Source organism: Accipiter gentilis, chromosome 19 (genome assembly GCF_929443795.1).
Source record: "Accipiter gentilis chromosome 19, bAccGen1.1, whole genome shotgun sequence".
In the NCBI taxonomy this organism is placed as follows: Eukaryota; Metazoa; Chordata; class Aves; order Accipitriformes; family Accipitridae; genus Astur; species Astur gentilis.
Genome location: NC_064898.1, coordinates 20,207,719 through 20,226,700, shown reverse-complemented (window position 1 = coordinate 20,226,700; position 18,982 = coordinate 20,207,719). Strand labels below are relative to the sequence as shown.

General features: G+C 44.7%; 1 protein-coding gene across 4 annotated transcripts in view; it reads left to right on the top strand.

Annotated features, from left to right (window-relative positions):
- Positions 1 to 9,577: 9,577 nt before the first annotated feature.
- The window catches only part of PRSS23 (serine protease 23), an 898,595-nt gene continuing 889,190 nt past the window's right edge, over positions 9,578 to 18,982 (top strand). Inside the window, exons 1-3 of one of the 4 annotated variants that reach the window (XM_049823477.1) lie at positions 9,578 to 9,735; positions 13,460 to 13,577; positions 14,756 to 17,944. In XM_049823477.1, coding sequence (XP_049679434.1) covers positions 14,769 to 15,887 — 1,119 coding nt within the window. In that variant the 5' untranslated portion in view covers positions 9,578 to 9,735; positions 13,460 to 13,577; positions 14,756 to 14,768 and the 3' untranslated portion in view covers positions 15,888 to 17,944. Of the gene's footprint in view, positions 9,736 to 10,182; positions 10,280 to 13,459; positions 13,578 to 14,755; positions 17,945 to 18,982 lie in introns of those variants that run through there. The other 3 variants (XR_007508862.1, XM_049823476.1, XM_049823478.1) reach the window with 3 other exon arrangements.

Here is an 18,982-nt window from a genome sequence, read left to right as displayed (position 1 = left end):
CCATCTCACCCTCCTTCTGCTACTCGCCTACCCTCATAACAGAAACCCCATATGCAACATTCAGAACAAGAGCATTCACCACACACTGATTTAATTCTGACCAGGCCTGGCATTCCCCTGGCTTTGTTAACGTCTGCGCTTGCTTCGGTGCCGTCCCTTATTGTAAGCCTAATAAGTACATAAAGGCTGAGGAATGGGGATCCGGGCAGACTCACAGCAATGAGCTTCGAGGAGCTTGTTTGCTCGGGCAGACAGACTGGGTAAACAATTAGCTCCAGCTCAAACGTTCAGGTCCTGTAGAAGAACTGGATGCTTGGCACTGGCCACTCTCCATGACATTCAAAATTTGGCTTTTCTCCAATCAAATATTTAAACATTTGTGATCGTTTGCCCAGCCCCACAGGCTCAGTTAGGAATTTTTGCTCCATTCTATATTTGTAAATGGAGATCCGGCAATTATTTACTAAGAACTTTGAAAAAAATGTGCTTAGCTTTACAGCAAGGGTAAAAGAGTTTGTTTGAAAGTCATATAATGGAACAAGTCAGCAGCTACCAGCATAATACTATAAGCAATGTACACTTAGACAAAGTATTACTTAAGAGAATTGCTGTCGCAGACCCTTCTGTGTTCATTGCTGGTAGCAAACAGCTGGCTTTTAATGAAACATAATAGAGAATTTGTTATTTTAAAACTGTCTTTCCGTGTATAATCATGCTTGTTGCATTGATCTCAAACATTTTTGAAACACAGGATAAATACCTACTTAAAAGATCTCTCTGCAATATATAGAGAAAGTGACTTAGTCTGAATGATGTATTCTGGATTTCCCACAATGACAGTGAGCCTTTCTAAAAATTACCTAAAACAGTTTCCTAGACCGAAAATCAACACAGAAAATACAAATTAGCCTTGCCAGCTAACAGAAGTATCATTCCAAGAGTTAAATATTATTGCTTACAGCTGTTACTAAAATTAGACATTTTAAAATAAGGAGTTTTCAAAAACTTGCCAAGAAGCTCTCTTAACCATTATTGTCAATTTTCAATTAGTCCTAAAGCAGAAGGAAAACTGTAAAGGTCTGGGAGAAAGTGAAGGTAATATGAGTATTTGAATAGGATGTATGGAATTACCCAGATAACTGTGGGCTTTTCTAGTTGATTCCAACCTCAGATCACATAATCAGACTGATCATATTTCACAAAGGATTAAAGCAATATAATTAAGATTTATGGAAACAGATTTTGTCAAAGAATAATATTGCTTTTGATGAAATTGCAAGTTTTAGAATAAAAGTAATTGTACTAATACAGTATACTTAAGACTTTTAAGGCCTTTGACCATAACATAACTTGATAAATGGCTGAAGTATAAATAGAAATAACTAGACAATGATGAACCAAAGGCTGTAATGTATAGCTACATTGTGAGAATTTTTAGCTCAAGACTGACTGTTCATTAAAATGTCTTTCTAGCTCAAACAAGACTAGTGACCAGGGGCAGAGAAGTCCACCGGGTAGTGTAGGATGTCACGCTAGATGACAGTGCTTCCTTCCAGCTATAAAACCCTCTCCATGTTGGTAACTTGGCTATCGAGTGAAGACAGACCAAAGTGTTTTGCAGCACCTAAGGCACAGCAAAAGCTGGTACTTCTGGCTGAGGTCTTGCCTCACGGCCCAGGTCCACTACTCTAACCAGTAGTTATATGGGATCCTCCTACTAATACACGAGGATGAGGGCAGTGTCAGGACCTTTACTTCTCCCGAGTGTGGCTGAACTACCGTTCAGGGTGTACCTGTGTGGCTGTCTGGGTTGGGGGCACTGCTCACTCCTCTCCTGTCCCAGGAAGTCTTCTGCCAAGGTGACCATGGAACAATGCCATGGAGTTATCTGGGATGCCTCTCAGACTTACTGTCGTAGGTTGTCGCTAAATGTAGGCAGGTTCCTATACCCTGCTTTTCTTAGTTCATATTGTCAGTGAGGGTGAGGATAAGAAAGTTATGTTAAATTCTAAATTATATTTACAGGTTTGATGCATCACTCAGCTGCTGGTGCAGACCTGGCCTCAGACTCATGTCCGTAGTATCTATATCTTCATCTGATTTGGTTTGTGTGAGGCTGTATACATGTCATTAAAAATTAAATTTGTCCACTTAAATCTCTCTCCTTGGTACAGAAGGGAATCCAATTTAACTGAAAGAGTGTAGACTGAGAACATAGATTTGACATTTCGGAAACAGGCTTTTTCGCTGAGTACATTTGAGAGAGGAAATATTTACAGACCACCAGTAAGAACCTGGTACATAGTATGGAGCAGCACAGGGCTATTTTTAGACGACTTTGAGTTTTGAAATGCACTCAAAGGCACACTTTGTCGGAAATAAGTTATAAGAAATCCAGACTTGCTACAAATATTTCTTATAGGATGCGTCTCTGCAAGACATATCATCAAATGGTTTTCTTATCTTCTAAGCTTTGAACTGCAGATTGTAGTAATTAGTGCTGGGAAGGACTTATTGAATTGCCTAAACTGCCACATGATATTCAGGACTGTTCCCTTTCCTAATGTTTTGCCTCACACAGTTTATATATTCTTGGGGGGTGAGGAAATCCCCTGGGATACTATTTCACAACCAGTTCACACAGTCAGAAATTTTTCTGGTGACATTTAGCCCAAATATGTCTTTTCTTATCTCATCACATTATACTCTTGTCATTATACTCCCTAGTGCCATGTGAAATAGTTCCTCTTTAGGGTCCTATATACTTTACACTGCAAGTGTAGACTGTTAGAGTCATCCTATGATAAACTATACAAGTTTTTTTTATTTACCTTTAATCACTTTTTGTTTATTTTTTTCTTAATCACCTCCAATTTGTCTACATCTCACAAGGAACTAGGTAGCCAGAACTAAATACTGTACTGCAGCTGCAGTCACAGCTGAGGAGCATAAAATTGCAATTATTACCTTGCAAATGAAAGATGTCATCTGCCACAAGGGAAGGAAAAGGATCATAGGTTAGTGAAACAGGTTGCCTATTTGGGAGAAAAATCATCACTGTTTTCATAGCTGGATACACTAGATTTGGAAAACAAGCCAAGCTCATCTTGACAAGATGTGAACAAGAGCCGCCCAAGAGCAATTCTCTGATGAGAAGCACTTAACTCTGAACGGTGTATCGCTATCTAACTTTAAAAGCCAAATGTCTTCTCCACATGAGCTGTCTAGGCTGCCTCTATTGACACCCAAGAGAAAGTAATTCCAGACTGCCGTTCATTCCGTAATAACTGCAGCATCTAACATGGGTGGGATGGATTGCCTGCTGTAGATACCTTCTCTCCTCTGACTTAAAGATGGCCTTCCTTAGGCTACTGGCATAATTTTTAGGTGGCTAAATTTAGCTGAGGTTAATCTTATTTACCTGTTCCCAAACTAATCATAACTGACCTCTCCTGGTTCTAATCTGACTCCTCTTCATGTTTCAGACAGTGGCCCCTATCAGACAGTCCCATGTGCTGCCTGTGATGGCTAAACAGCCCCCCTGTACGCCCTGGACCCTATGTTCATTCCCCTTCGGAGCACCGATTCACAGGCATTATGTGGATTCACCGAAATTCTACCAGCAAAGGCTTATTTGACTGAGAAATTAAGGCAGAACTGCTCATTGCAATAGTCCAATCCCTGCCTGTTTTTCCTTTTTCTTTGTCTCCCTAAGCTGGGGAGATACACTTGCTTTAGGTGTCCCCACAGGGCCTACATCTGTTGCAGGATCATCTTGCCAAGACCACCACCTTCAACTCTTCCTCTCCCTGAGGGAAGTTTTAACTCTGTTTGTGCTGCCAGGCGGGCCATAGCTAGAACATAGTCTGAAAAATGATGTGGTCTCTCACTTACGAGTCATGCTGCTAACTACAGGGTGCCTTCACGCTGGGTGCAACATGACCAGGCACCCAACTAAGTCTGAGCTCAAGCATCTTATTAGAAGTCCTACCAATTCTTGCTGTACAACAGGACTAGGAAAGGCCCTTCCCAGCATTAGCCAAGCAACATCATTGCAAAGGCTGACAGGCAGATGGTGAAAGGTTTGACCGAACACTGTGCCCAGCTCATCTGCTCTGCAGGCGTGGGCTCTCACTGCGGGGACAAAACCTTCTCCTTTGCTGTGGGCACTGAACGTGGGCTTCTCTTTAAACGAGCTGGGCACGAGGTGAGTATGATCTCCAACAGGAGCTGAAAAGCAGTCTATTAATAACCCTCAATGAGCTTCTAACTATACAGTAACTTCATGGTCACATACAGCACTTGTAAAATGCTATAGCTCACTGTTCTTAGGTGAGTACATGGTGGATTCAAAACTGCCAGACGGAGCAGTGAAACCTATCTAAATTGAGCAGAATCTAAACCCAGCAGATAGACACAGGCTAGCATAAAAACAAAAACAGTAGTGATGAATGTGATCCAGTTTTGCATTACACTGAAGATTCCCTTTTTCAGGAAATTCCTGAAGTTCTCAGGGAGTGCAGTTGCAGTGTTTTATTTTTAAGGTGTTATTTTGGGATTACTTCATTGTATTTATATGCTGTTTATCCAAATGGTGAAGATGCGGTGTCTTACAAGAATCTCAGTCTTGTCGGAGCAAATCCAGGTGCCTGTTTTATTTCAACAAGTTTTCACTATCACAAAATTAAAGAGGCACCGTTAGTTTAAGTATCACTTGTCAGAAATGTTTTCAGTAATACAAACAGCAGTAATTCCCAAGATCTGTATATTTAAGAAAATATATAATATATATAGCTGTGAATTTTTGAGCCAAGCTGAATTTAAAATGTTCTTCCTCATTTTCTTCTTTCTATGCATCTCATCATTTGATCAAAGCTTTCTACATAATATACTCTATTTCAAGCAGATATTTAGACAGTCCCATGACCTGCCTGACAGATAGAGATAATCCCAATAAGCCTTTCAATTGAGAATTCGGGGGGGGTGGGGGGGTGAGGGGGGGGGGGGATGGGACACCAAAACCTACAACATTATTCCTAAACGCACTGTATTTTCAGTCCAATATTAACTCTTGTGTTTCCCATATAGTAGTAGATTACTTTTCCAATAATTTTAGAAACTTTCTGTGAAGCTTGATTTGTCTCAGGCAAAGCTCGCTATTTGCACAGTTATGTCTGCAGGTGGAACTGTGCAGCAGAAACCGTCCCCTGTTAGTATGAATTGCAACCAAATGCTCAAATATCCCTATTCACCCAGGAAGAAAATGGCTACAACTGAGTGGGATTCACTTCATGTAACTGCAGGCATCAAAAAGTTAGATTTAACCTCTCCTAATAGACAATGGAAGGAAATGAGTGCTTTTAAGGAACGATTGTCCGGCCTATCTTATATCCTGTTTTAGGATGTAATAAATTGCCCTCTGAGGTAGCCCCTAAAGGCCTGCAAAAGGAACCTGGAGTGGTCATGCCTAGCTTTTAGTTGTCTTTATTTGGGCAGAGGAATCCTCTCCAAGGCTGGAGTCCTCCACCTGCTCCACTGCATCACGCTCGCTGATGACAAGATTTTTACCAATGCTGGAAGGACATTGTATACATCCAGCTGTCAGTTTTCCTACTGGGCAAACTTTTTAATAAACCAAACAACTCAGATTCTCAGTTCTCACGTGCTTCCTTTAAGAGCTGTCAGTAAAAGCACCTTGCTTCTGGGAAGAGCAGTAAGTGCCTCCCCCACTACCCTTGCACCCACAGTCTTGTAAAACCTAAGAAAAAGAGTTCACTCTCTCTGGGTGTTATCATCTGACGGTGCAACATCTCTGAGGCAAATGTTTGGCGTTCCCTGTCCCATCATCGCAGCACACAGCCATCACTGTATTTATCATCATAACACTGCACTGAGGTAGAAGACGCTCTCGCACTCGTTGCACAGATTGGGAACCGAGGCAGCAGAGCCTTCCTGGAGTCCTGCAATGAAGTAGGGCAGAGATGGGGGTAGGACCTGCCTCTCCAAAGTCCCAGTCTGCATCATCCTTGCCTTCAGAATAGACTGTTTTCAAAGGGATGGAGAGTGTCTTCACCTTTAACTTATTCCTCCCCTGGTTAGAAAGAGCTTTGGGAAACGGGGCATCTGTGAGTCTCTGTCCCGTACAAGGAGAAGGGAGCCTGCTGGATAGCTGCCATTGCAGGGGGGAACTCCAGGGCCTTTTCTGCTGCATTACATCAGCAGTGAGCAATGGGAGGACTCATTTGAGCCAATTGTGGGTTGTCATTCTTCCTTCCAGACTCAGTGGCCTCTGAAATCGCTCCATTGTCTGCGGTGGAATCTGGCACAGGCCCATAATGCCAGGTTACTTCACTTCCCCGCAGAATAAAAGATTTCTTCAACCATGAGAAATTATCTCCTGACAGTGCCATTCATTAGGGCTCCCACCTGTAGACTGTTTCATTTTCAGCTTACTCGCAAGGTGCTGAAAAGCCAGCGTGTGTGTTATCACTTCACAATATAGTACAGCTAATACCTCTTCACCCTAACGTATGTTGTCACTTATTGCTCTTTGCCTCAACAATGGCTCACAGTAACACTCAGATCTTGGACTTCACTCTCTTTTTAAAAAAGCTTGTGCAGCCCAATTTCTCCAGAGCTCTTGTTTCTTAAGAATTATACACATAGGGGGGGAAAAAAAATCTAGAATTGGTATTTTTTTCCTCTTTTGAATTAGAAAGTTAAAACATTAGACTTTGCCTATAGCTTCTGGAGAGAACTGGACAGTGGTTCATTTTTTCTTAAGGCGGGCGTTAAGAGAGGCCAGGCAAACTGTCTCTTCTGAGCTTATGGTTTTATGTGTGCCCTAAAAACAAAATCTAGAAATTTTTGTGGCAACCAACTGCCTCATAACTCAATTTCAAACTAAACATTCTTCTCCACAGCTTTTGGCATGAAAGAAGTTTTGCCCAACACTTTCTTTAAGGTTTCATTCTCAGGAGTCCTGTAGATACCAAGCCTTGTGGCTCCTATGCATCTATCTGTGTTGTGCATAGAAGTACATAATGTCTTATAATCCATATAACTGAAATACTGTGGACTGGTAGCTATGGACCAGCTCCCCATGCTGTACAAACAACACAAAATGAAGATGATCCTTTCCCCTAGTCAGAAGTAGAGAGACAGCAGGCAGTCACAGGAAGACAGAAACACACCAGGGAACCATGAGAAGTGTGGTGGGATGTCTCTATGGACATTCACATAGACACCTTTTCTGGATGGGATGCCTTCATCTTTTCCTGTTTAAGTGCCTAATGTAGGTCAGACAACTTAAACCCTGACAGTGCCTCTTTCTCTTCATTGGCAATTAAGGTGCACAGAGTGAACACCTCACACACAGACCTCTACATGCAAATGTTTATGGTTTGAATGAGGTTTCTAGTCTCATTCGAGATGCCTTAGGGCATCCCACCTGACTTTCAGCTGCTGCTCCAGACGAGGAAGGTCTGTAGTCCTGTGCTGTATCATGGACAGCCAGGGCATCCCAAACCCCTACAGTTAAGTGAGGTGAATCCCACCATATGTATCTCAGCAGCGTCTTGTATCTGTGCCCCTCCCCATCTTCTGTAAATATTTCTATCAGTGTCATATCTTCTAGGATTGCGTCTATTTGAATTTGTGTCTGGAGATCAAACAATCCTTCTCTAGTCAGTCAGAATTTATTCACAGTCACTGTAAATAAAAAATTGGGGAAAACATACAAAGGAGGAAGCAATTACACTAATATTTATTCCTTCTTCCCACTGAGACTCTTGAAAACAGCAGCGTGACACAGGAAGGCTGGTACATTTGAGACAAAGCAGGAAAGGGACATACAGAGTTGTTCAGTGGAGGGTTTGCAGTCATCTAGAAGAGACTGCTGGGCAATCTGTACTTTGTCAGAAGAGTAGAAGTGATCAAGAGGCCTCGTTTGGTGTGGTGACCTACTACAGTCAGGAAGACCTGTGAGAGGAAAGCTGGGAAGGCCATGGAGCACGCATGGCACTTGTGACAGAAGAGGCTGTATGCCTGTGGAAAGCAAGAGCCCACCTGAGCCACTGCTGCAGCCCTGACTCCCACTACGTAACCAGACCTCACAACGCTTTCACCCCCTCCAAGACATGGTCCACCTCCTCCATCCATGCAAAACAGCGTAGCAGTGGGACTGCGTATCTAATCAGGAGGCGAGTAGGCACAGAGTCCAGGTAAGGAAGGGATCTGTGATTAGTATGGTACTGCTAATGGAGTCTTACTCGTTAGCTGCCCAGCGACACTCCAGGTATCTTCCCTGCTGTTGCACGATCATGTACTGGTGGCCCAAGAGCAGCTGAACCGGTGTCACCAGCCCTTGCTCCCCCCTGACACCAGTTGTATTCTCTACCTGTGTTTCTGGTAGAGATGTTTGCCCACTACCCCTGGGGACATCTCCCTTCACGTTGAGAAAGACTTGTCTGAGTAGTTACGATTTTTGTAGCGCTTGCTTTTTCCAACCACCCGTTAAAACCTTTCCACAGACCCAAATGGGGTTGGTGCTAGGCCCCAGTAAACGCAAATCAGAAAAATCACGTCTAAGAATGTAAGATGCTGTAACATCTCAGCTCCTCACGTAAGGTCCATGCGTGAGGCAGAGCTTTTGCTGTGCTTCAAGCCCTCCTGGTCCTTTGTAAGGGTGGCAGCAGGGTGACGTGGTCAGTAGAAGGCAGAAAATAAATTGATCCCTGTGAAATTTGTATTTTCTTTCTGGGGTAATGGTGACCAGCTGGAAGTTTTGGCAAAACCTTTTGTGGATTTTTCTCGCAGAGTTAAAACATGTTGCAGGATTTTTGCCTTCTTGGCTCCGGTTTCCTCTTTTCTTGCCAGATATCATTATAAGGATTCAAGAAGGATGAGTAATTAAAGCCCATTCAAAGAATGTGTCCGACAATTAAATTCACATATCTGCCTGGCCAAGCAACATAGGTGACGGACCGCAGAGCTCCCGGAGCTTATGCCCTGCGATGGCAGGAGGGACCCCGGGGGCTCACCCCATGGCCAGGGACCCTCCGAGAAGGGACCTGCCACGCTGGGGACCCAGACATCGGGGACAGAGAGTGTCTGGTGCCCTCGGGGCCGCCCAGGTGCCACCACTGCACCCCGAAACCTCCCACCCCAGCCCCGGGGTGGCCCAGCCATCCCTGAGGTGAGCGGCCGGCAGCTCCTGAGCTGCCCGCAGTGTGGGAACACCGCGAATAAAAACAAAGACGAGGGAAAAAAAATAGGGTTTTCCTCAGGAAATAAACGCAAACAGCAGTAAAAGAGGAAAAAAAGGGGGTGACGCCCCACAGGGTGCACCGGTAGGCCTGCGCGGAGGGACGGCCGAGGCCGAGGCCCCGGCCTCGCCCGGCGCTGCCCCCCGCCGAGGGGCGGTGGGACGGCCAGAGGGCGCCGCCGCCGCCGGGAGCGCTGCGGAGCGGAGCGGAGGAGAGCAGGAGCGGGACTCCGGCTGCGGCGGCGACGGCCGGAGCCACCTGCGGGAGGCGCCGCTCCGCCCCGCGCCGCTCCGCCCCGCTCGGAGCGCGCCTCTGAGGGAAGGCGCCCGGCGGGAGGGGACGGGACGGGACGGGACGGGACGGGGCGGGAGGCGCCCCCGAGCCCCGCGGAGGCGGCGGGAGGGATGGGACCGGCCCCGCCACCTGCCTGAGCGGCTCCCGGAGACGCCGCCGCCGCGGCGGGAAGCTGGTAGGTAGCGGGTCCCGGCGGCCGGGAGGGTGCCGCGGAGGTGCGGGTCACCCCGGGGGACAAAGGGGCGGCGGGGAGGATGGCGAGGGCCGTTCTCGCCCCTCGGTGCCCCGGCGCCGGCCGCCTCACCTGCCCGGCGGGCGCGGAGCCGAGGGGAGCCCGGCGCTGCGGGGCACCGGCCGCCGGCCGGGCTGCCGGGAGCCGCCGTCCCGGCTCGGGGCGAACCCTCCCCCGCGGAGCTTAATTTTTAACCCCGCTCGCATCAACGGGAGCGCACCCGGCGCCGCCTCTTCGGCGGCGGGGAAACAAAAGGGATAACGCGGCTTCTCCCCGCGTCGGGTCCCCGGCGCCGGGGCGGCCAGCACCGCTGCTCGCCGGTGTCCGTGGCTGACTTGGAAGGGGCGTCTGGCGGGGGAAGCAGCCGATAAAAACTCGCCTTTGCCGCGTGGAACGCTTGGGAGGCGTCAGAAGTCGCTCTCCGGTTGAGCCGCTGCGGTGCTAGGCTTGGGTTCATCACCGTGACTGAGGACACCGGATTTTGGGGGTGGGTTGGTTTGGTGGGTTTTTTTTTAAGAAGTGCATGACACGGTCTCTTCAGCGAAGCGGTTGCTGGAGCCTGCGGCAGTCGTTCGCCTCCTGCCCCGAGCGAGGTGCCAGGGGTCGGTAAGGTCCCGCCGGAGACCCCGCTTGCGCGGCTGCCCCACGGCTGGGCTGGTTTGATAGCCCTGGGGACGCATGTCCTTGCTTACGGCTTACTGTTTTGTTCAAGTTGACCGCCACTGTCCGCCTGTAACGCAGTTTGCCCTTGTACAGTGAAACCGAAGCTGCTTTACGTGCCGGGGAGAGAGGGAGAGGAAAGAAAGGGGGGCGAAAGGAGGCAGTGAAAATATTCTGTAGTAATTGGACTAAGTGGCAAACGCATAATAGGATCCCTTTCCTCTGTGTGTGCATGTGTCACTGACAGACGTGTCAAAATACCTGCTGTGCCCATTGTGTATGTTAACAGACACCCTTGGCCTGCCAGCATCAAAGTTCGTTTCAGGTTTTCCGAGACATCTCTTGCAGCCCTCAGTCTAGTGGGTAGGGCACTGCAACTCTCGCACTACCTTCAGCATCGCAGGCAGGCTAATAGAGATGTTAGATTTTAATGGCAGTAAGGCTTCTGTAATTCTTATACTGCGACTCAATTATTTTTGCTGTGTTTTAACAAGTTCTGTGACTAAGAGAAGCGGCGGAGGTATTTTGGTGTGGCAGTGATTTAGTTCACCTTTAAAATTTGGTTCGAGGCAGGTTTTTCTCTCTTACTGTCTGTCTTCATTTTTTTTGCCGTGTTAATCATTCTGGCTTCCAGCACTGTGGAAAAACTTTCTTCATTTCAAAATGTAATGGAGAGTGTTCAGTTCATGGGCTTTCATAGTGGATGTTTCAAGATTTATTGTTATTTAACCATCTATTACAAGAACCACCCCTGAAGTAGTGAGCTCTTCCAGAAAAATTACTTGCTTATTAGAAAATGATTCATGTCTGTCCTGAACAAGGCACTTCTCTTTCACCAACATCTATCTCGAGGCGTGAATGCCCGTAGCAGGCAGGAAAATGTGTCTGTAAAGTGTTTTAGCGGCGTGGGGAGCCCCGGGGTAGCTGTCACTGTTTCCATTCTCTAAACAATTTTAATGCCATTAGCAAGTGTGATTATGTACAAACCGCTTTCTAGGGGGTTCCTAGGCTGGATATCAGAGCAGGGCTTTGTACTGAGTCAAAGGGTGGATTGAGTTTATGACACAGTTTAAATAGAAACAGAAGAGCAGTACTACAGTAGAGCAGCACGTCGTAATTCATTCAGTATCGTTTTGTGGTAGCTGTTCAGGGAAGTACTGGCTTCTTACCTGTTTGTTTGGTTTGAGAACATCTTTCAGGGTCACCTGTGAGTGAGTAGCTGAACATAGAGAGTGTTAACCCTGTTTTTTGCAGCTTCTTGTTTTTGTTTTAAACAAAAAGAGAAAGGAAAAGGAAATAAGAGGCTAACTGGTAGGTCTCTCTTTAAATTTAGACTACTTCTAAAATTCCTTCATCTTTCTGCATAACTATTTATTTTTTAAGGAGGAAGGATCTACACAGAAGAGGTCCTATGCACTAATTTGGCATCTGGTTATAAATAAGACATATTTTTTCTATTTATTGCTGCCCAGAGCTGATTCAGTACCAGTTATGTCTCCAGATAAGACATAATTACGAAGTCTTCAGTAAATGCTTTGGTTCGTGAGCACTGTTTAGCCTCTATGGTCAGGTATAAACTCACAACTTTATTTTATTGTTAGGTTTTAATAGCATTTAATAAATAATAGAAAAGTTCTATAATTGATAAAAAGGCTTTTTTTCATCCCATATCTCTGCAATGTGATCATAGCACAGAAGCAGCAGGGGAGGGGTGTGGGGAGGCTTGCTCAGAGACATAAAGTGGAGTCAGTACCACTTTACAGGGCACGGCACAGGCACAGATACCATCTTCAGAAGCCTTTTTTGGGGGACCAACTTGAGTCCCAGCTCCTGTCTTGTTCTCTTCATAGGGCGGCTGCCCTCTGCTGTCTAAAACTGCTTTTCCAGTGTTGGCGTTGCTGTAGCGGTGATGGTGGGGAGATAAGGGAGGGCAGGTTGCAGGGAGAGGTAATTTCTCTTCTCAGCCCGGGTGATGCTCTCCAAGGAAGCAGAGAAGTTGTTGGGTACGGTCCCTTCATCCAGTCGCTGTGCTGATGGGCAGGAGGGAATCTTGCTGCTTGTGCAAATAACTGACAAGACGCTTCTAATTTTCCCCTGCCAGCTAAATAAACCAGCCAAAGGCCAGCATTGGTTCACTTAGCATGAATGATTTTTAGAACCAAGAAGTGGCGTTAGTGGTGCAATTTAGACAGGAGATTCCATCTATCAAGAAAGCTTCAAATGTAATTTGTAGGAATAACTTTGGTGTGAAGCAGATGAGAGCAGACTGCTTATAAATACATGCTCTTAATGATGGGATCTGCTACCTGATGTACAGCATAACGGTGATTTAGTCTGTTCTCAGCTTCTAACTGGAAGACCAGTAAACATTTCTGTGTACAGTCCTCACTGTCACAAGTAGGACAGTTAACAGTTGACTTATGCTAGTGTATATTGTCTTTGTGGTGATGGAGTGGTATCATTTGTCCCTGTTACCTTCTTTTTATCTTTTCCTAATCACTGTTATACAACGAGCATATTTGATATACAGCAAGTTTTCCCTAGACCATCCTTATTCCAATGTGAGACTGTCTCTTTTCATAGCTTGCAAAACCCAGCCACATCCAATATTAATCTCTGCCGTGGAAGGAGCCAGAGGAGCTGATGGTTTTCCTTGAATACATAAGCAAGTATTTTCCAATTTTGGGACATTAAAAAATTATGCAATTCTGATTCATGTTTAAAATGGCCTGTATTTTCCAGCATGACTTGCCCGCTAGGTATAAAGCAAAACATTCTATAGAGCTTAACCCTTCTGGAAAAAAATATGTCCCTTTAAAGATGTCCTGTTTGTTAATGAAAAAATTACCAAGAGAATGTCTGGTCATTTCTGGAAGAGTCAGTGCCTGCCTCTGTGGCATCAGTACCATCAGCTCTGTTCATCTACATCTGTTTTTTTGGAATGGAAATTTTTTGATAGCCTGCATGAGTCAATTGATATTTTGAACTTTGTGTGCTTTAATTACAGCCTTCATTCCCAGAGAGGATGCTACCAACAATGGAAGAATCCAGGCCCAATATTTGAGTTGGACACCTTTGGACTTCAGCAGTCTGTAGCTTCTCAAGTCTTTTTTGGTGCAGCTTAGGTATGGAGTATTCCTACAAAAAGCGTTAGAGAGAAGGATTTTTCTTTTTTATTCTTAGATAGCTGTGGTGATCTCCTGCATGATTTGCTTTGGTTAACTCATTTGAGGTATGTCAGGAATGATCCTGCAGTTGTGATCAGTGTAACCTCAGCAGGGTTTTAAATATGTGTAAGCTCAACATAATTGTGAAGTTTTGTTTGAATAATCTTTGTATGAGGGAGATCCTGCCTGCCTTCCTGCGCAGGGCGCAATGCCTCCTGCAGCGATTCAGCTGTATGGCTAATTTTCAAATAAACTGAAGTTACACATTTTCTTGACACAGTACTAGAGCACGCTGTTCTCTGCAGTCTGAGGCTCTCTGCCTGTGGTTCACAAACACATTTACAGTCTCATTTGCCTCCCTGAGCTCAGAGGGGGTTGGTTTGCATTTCTAATTAATTGAGTTTATAAAGGAATAAGCCAGTATGTTAAATGAAAATTCCCTCAAGAATTGTAAACTTACTTGATTAGCTGCCCTCGTATAATCTTATCGCCCTTTCTCATGTAAGCCTAGGGGAGAGCGAATGCTACATGAAGCAGAAACCTTCCTCTGGTATGAGTTGCAAGGGGAAGCGAGTCTCCCATGCGGTCATGTTCTGCAACCCAACTCCTGTTCAGGTTACCTTCTTTGTCCACCTGCCTGTTCCTGCCATCAGCTTGATGTCTCTGGCTAAGACAGCAAACAGTGTGAAGTGATTTAAGGATGTCTCTCAGTGGAGTCAGAGAGTAGGTGGGAGCTTTCAGAGAATACTGTAATCTAGCTGAAGATAGACACATTCACTCTTTGCAGGAGCTGTGGTTTCTGAATGCAGGAATTTACACAAGGTCTGAATTTTCCTTACGCCATTTGCAGACAAATACCATAACTTCCCATTGAAGTCAGCTGGGAGTTGGTGGCTCAGCACATCTAAGGGTTAAATGCCCTGTGTTTCAGTGTTAACCTGGGACACTTGTTTCAAGATACAGGTTAAGGCATTAGTTTATTACTGAGAAATCTAAGTACTGGATGATAGTTGGCTCCATTCAAATTGCTTGACCCTTATTATATTATATTTGGTTAGAAAGCCATTACTTAGCAAGGTAGATTAATCTTGCAACATGTTTGAGTGAGTAACTGGACTTCCTTTTGCTTTCCACAGACCGGCATTCAGAATGGCAGGCTTGTCCACTTTAATCCTCCTTTTGTTTGCTGCTAAAGATGCGATGCCCTCCAGTTCTCACTGGAAGCCAACTTGGCCATCTTACAGAGTTCCAGTTATACTGCCACAGTCTACTCTTAACTTGGACAAACCGCAGTTTGATGCTGAAGCCAGACTGGAAGTGGTATCTCCCTGTGGCCCAGCATGCCACAAAAGTTCTCCGCTGCCAACTTATGAAGAAGTGAAGAACTACCTGTCCTATGAAACCTTGTATGCTAATGGTAGCCTCACTGAAACTGAAGTGGGCATATATATTTTGAGCAACGGCGGTGATGGCTCTCAAGGCAAATCTCGAACTAAGAGGCAGATCTATGGCTATGACAGCAGGTTTAGCATTTTTGGGAAAGACTTCTTGTTGAATTACCCATTCTCCACATCAGTGAAGCTATCTACAGGTTGCACGGGGACGCTAGTGGCTGAAAAGCACGTTCTTACTGCCGCTCATTGTATCCATGATGGCAAGAGTTATGTCAAAGGAGCTCAGAAACTGCGGGTGGGGTTCCTAAAGCCCAAACTGAAAGATGGCAGCAAAGGGGCCAATATCACCAACTCAGCAATGCCTGAGAAAATGAAATTCCAGTGGATCCGAGTGAAACGGACACATGTCCCCAAAGGATGGATCAAAGGCAATGCCAATGACATTGGCATGGATTATGACTATGCCCTGCTGGAGCTGAAGAAGCCTCATAAAAGAAAGTTTATGAAGATAGGTGTGAGCCCACCAGCAAGACACTTGCCTGGAGGGAGGATTCACTTCTCTGGCTATGACAATGATCGTCCAGGAAACCTGGTTTACCGTTTCTGTGATGTCAAAGATGAAACATATGACCTGTTGTACCAGCAGTGCGATGCCCAGCCGGGTGCGAGTGGATCTGGGGTGTATGTGAGGATGTGGAAGAGGCAGAATCACAAATGGGAGCGTAAAATTATTGGAATATTTTCAGGCCATCAGTGGGTGGACATGAATGGCACCCCTCAGGATTTCAATGTAGCTGTTCGCATCACACCCCTCAAATACGCACAGATCTGTTACTGGATCAAAGGCAACTACCTTGACTGCAGGGAAGGATAAAGACAATGATACTCCTTGAAAGCACTTAATGACTGGTTTTAATTACTCATCTGAGGAAAGGCAAGACTTCTGCTGCAAATGTGTGTGATACGATCTTGTAACATCAGGATGTGATCTATAGCTTTTCAAGCAAGCCACCTGGTTCTTAGGACAGGGACTGTGTGGTGCTGTCATTACAGCTTGAAACTGGGGAGAAAGGAACGTCTGCTGGGTGGGGAAGGAGCAGGTGGACTTGCTGAATTTGCAGCTGAGCAACTGAAGATTAATTAGGGGCGGATCAGTAAACAGTACGAAATCAGAACCGTCTCCAAAGAATCTTATAAAAGGGACGCTGTTGACTATCTCATGCCTACAATGTTTGTTTTAATAAATCCTAGGATTAGTAGAAATGCTTTGATCTGAACTTTTAAAAGAAAATATTTCTGTGCTGTTGGGGGCTGAAGAGGGGCATTTAATGGTGTTTGCAACCCAAACATTACAGCTTTGTGTTCCTGCATGAGAAAGGGAGTGTGAAAAGGGCAAGGCATGCGCTGTGGGAGATGAATGCCACACAAATAGCGTGAAGGGTAAATAACCACGTAACACTTCTAACCTTCTTTCAGCCTGAGTGATTTGAGACTTTATTAGTAACATAGTTAAGAAAAATGCTTTTTAAGCAAACAGACCTCGATGCTGCAAAGACTTGACTGTGAAGATGATGTTGGTTATAGGAGCAGTGCCATTGTGTCCTGCTCTGGGAAACACAAATCATACATGGGCTTAAATCTTTACAGCAGCTGGGGCATAGTCTTACACCTAGCAGGATCCCTATGAATATACTATCATAGAAAGCGTATGGAGACAGAGGCTTGTTTTCTGTTATGACCTACTTACATCTTTTAAGGAAAATCTCATGTCAGCAACTCAGATTTTCAGAGGGGAAGCCTGTCTTTGGTCTTGCTGGCCATCTGAATTGCTGCCTGCAAAGCAGGTAAAAGGGAGAGCAGGACAAGGGTGCTACTGAGTTTTCACCCTTTTTGTTGTAGATCCATGCTGTTCTACCTAAAAATACACCAGGTAGAGGGACCCTAGAGTTATAAGTGTGTCTCTATCATATCCCTTTGACAGTGTAATTTGTACGGCATCTTGACTTCAGTTTCTTGTGTTGTTTGCGGCAGGGCTCCCGCCCTCCCGTCAAACTGTTGAGTTACAAATAATTCTTGGCAAATGCATGGTTTGGTAATTCTACGGCTGGAATAGAGCCACATTATAGGATGTATTTTGAGTTTGCTATGAAGTGATGTTCTGCTGTCTCTTGCAGATAACAGTGACATTTTTACTGTAGCAGAATTGGACTTTAAAACAAGAACTGTGTTTTATAGGTAAAATCAGTGCAGCTAAATACTTGTAGCTTGGCAGACAGCACTGGGAAGTCAATGTGGTCTGTACAAACAATGTTGCTCAGGTGGATTGTGCCACCGTATTGCAGTAACATGGTTAAGTACATGTTGCCATGCCAATACTATTTTAAATAGGAGGATAGACACTGGCTCCAGTTCCAGTTTCTCTTCCACCCATCCATCTCTCGCTGTCTCCTGAAGCCTACCAAGTTGCCCATGGCGCTTAGTGTTGTGGGGCAAATGCAAGTCCCTGGTGTGAAATGGGAAGGAATGAATCGAAGCAGAGCTTCCCTGTGCTATACAAATACAAAGAAAATGTTAATTCAGCTAAGCCTTTCTTACACTCTACTAATTACTATGGCATTTGTAAACATATGCCTGATGGTGCTTTATCTTTGTGATAGCTTTGGCTCTAGTTCTGAAAAACATTTTTTGCTAGAGCTGCCTATGATTATTATTTTTATAGGTGTAGCATACAAAAACATGGACCCTCATGTGGGCTTTTGGTGCACTCAGATACAAGCAGTTATTAATGCTTTGAAATATGAATAATCACCATATGTATCTGATGGTCTTTTTCTGCCTTTTTATTTTAATTTCCTTTACTCTATGGCTGTTATCTGGAGCACTTTTGTTTGAATGTATCACAGTGAATAAAGAAAAGTTATGGAATTTCAATGCAGACATTCTTGTATTTGTACTCTACTTGGGTTGCACTTTCAGTTTCATTTCAGTTACTTATTTGTAAAGATGTTCAGATACAGAACAGATTTATTAATATCCTCAGTGCCGTTTATTTTCCTTCAATTTTGTTTTGTCCTCACCTGTTACAAGTTTTTTTTTTTTTGTTTAGCGGTTTGGTTTTTTTCCCCAGTAGACTTAATTACCCTTTGTCTTTGGACGGTAATAATCAATCTTAGCTTTTATATGATTGTTGCAGTTCCAAAGCCAGTCATGAGCTCAGATTAGTTAAAGCTGAAAATAACCTATTAGACTAAAGAGTCACATTTTTTTTATTAACTTCAGGGTCAGTAAACTATGGAGGAATTTGAACTAGTCAGTCTAAGGTCATAAATCAGGTCTGTCTTCTTTTTCTTTTAGTTGATACAGTAAGAAAAAAGTTCCTCCGAAGCCAACAGTGAAACCCACAGTTTTTTGAGGAACACTGGAGTGCAGAAATGTTCTACTTTTTGATTTGGGAATTTCTGTCCATACACCTTTCCTGATTTCTAGATGTGCACGCTACAATGTGGGCTTGAGAACGTCAGTCCTGGCTTATGGGGCATATTTCCCATCCATCATCATATGTTCTCAACTGCTTCGTTGGACTGTAAACTGAGGTTTTTTTATTCTCTTGAGATGACTGGCAGAGTGGAGTTGTGCAGAAGGCAAATGAGCTTGAGTAACATGAGCAAGTTGTGGTTTTTTTTAAGTAATCCATGCAGCAAGTTTAGTGTAATCGGGAGTGGGAGACTCTCTTTCTACTGTACACCCTATGCAAACATTCCAGATTGTTTTTGGAAAGAAAAGGTAAGCTCAGATAACATGGGCAGAATTGTTGCACTACACATTGTTTCACCTAGTCCCGCCTGAGTTGATGGTAATTTTGCCAGTGTATTCATTCAGAGCAGGGTTGGGCCATTGCTAGGCAGGTTTGGAAACTGCATTCTGAGTATATTTGCTTTGATGCTGTAAACAGCTCTCTTAAAACCAGAC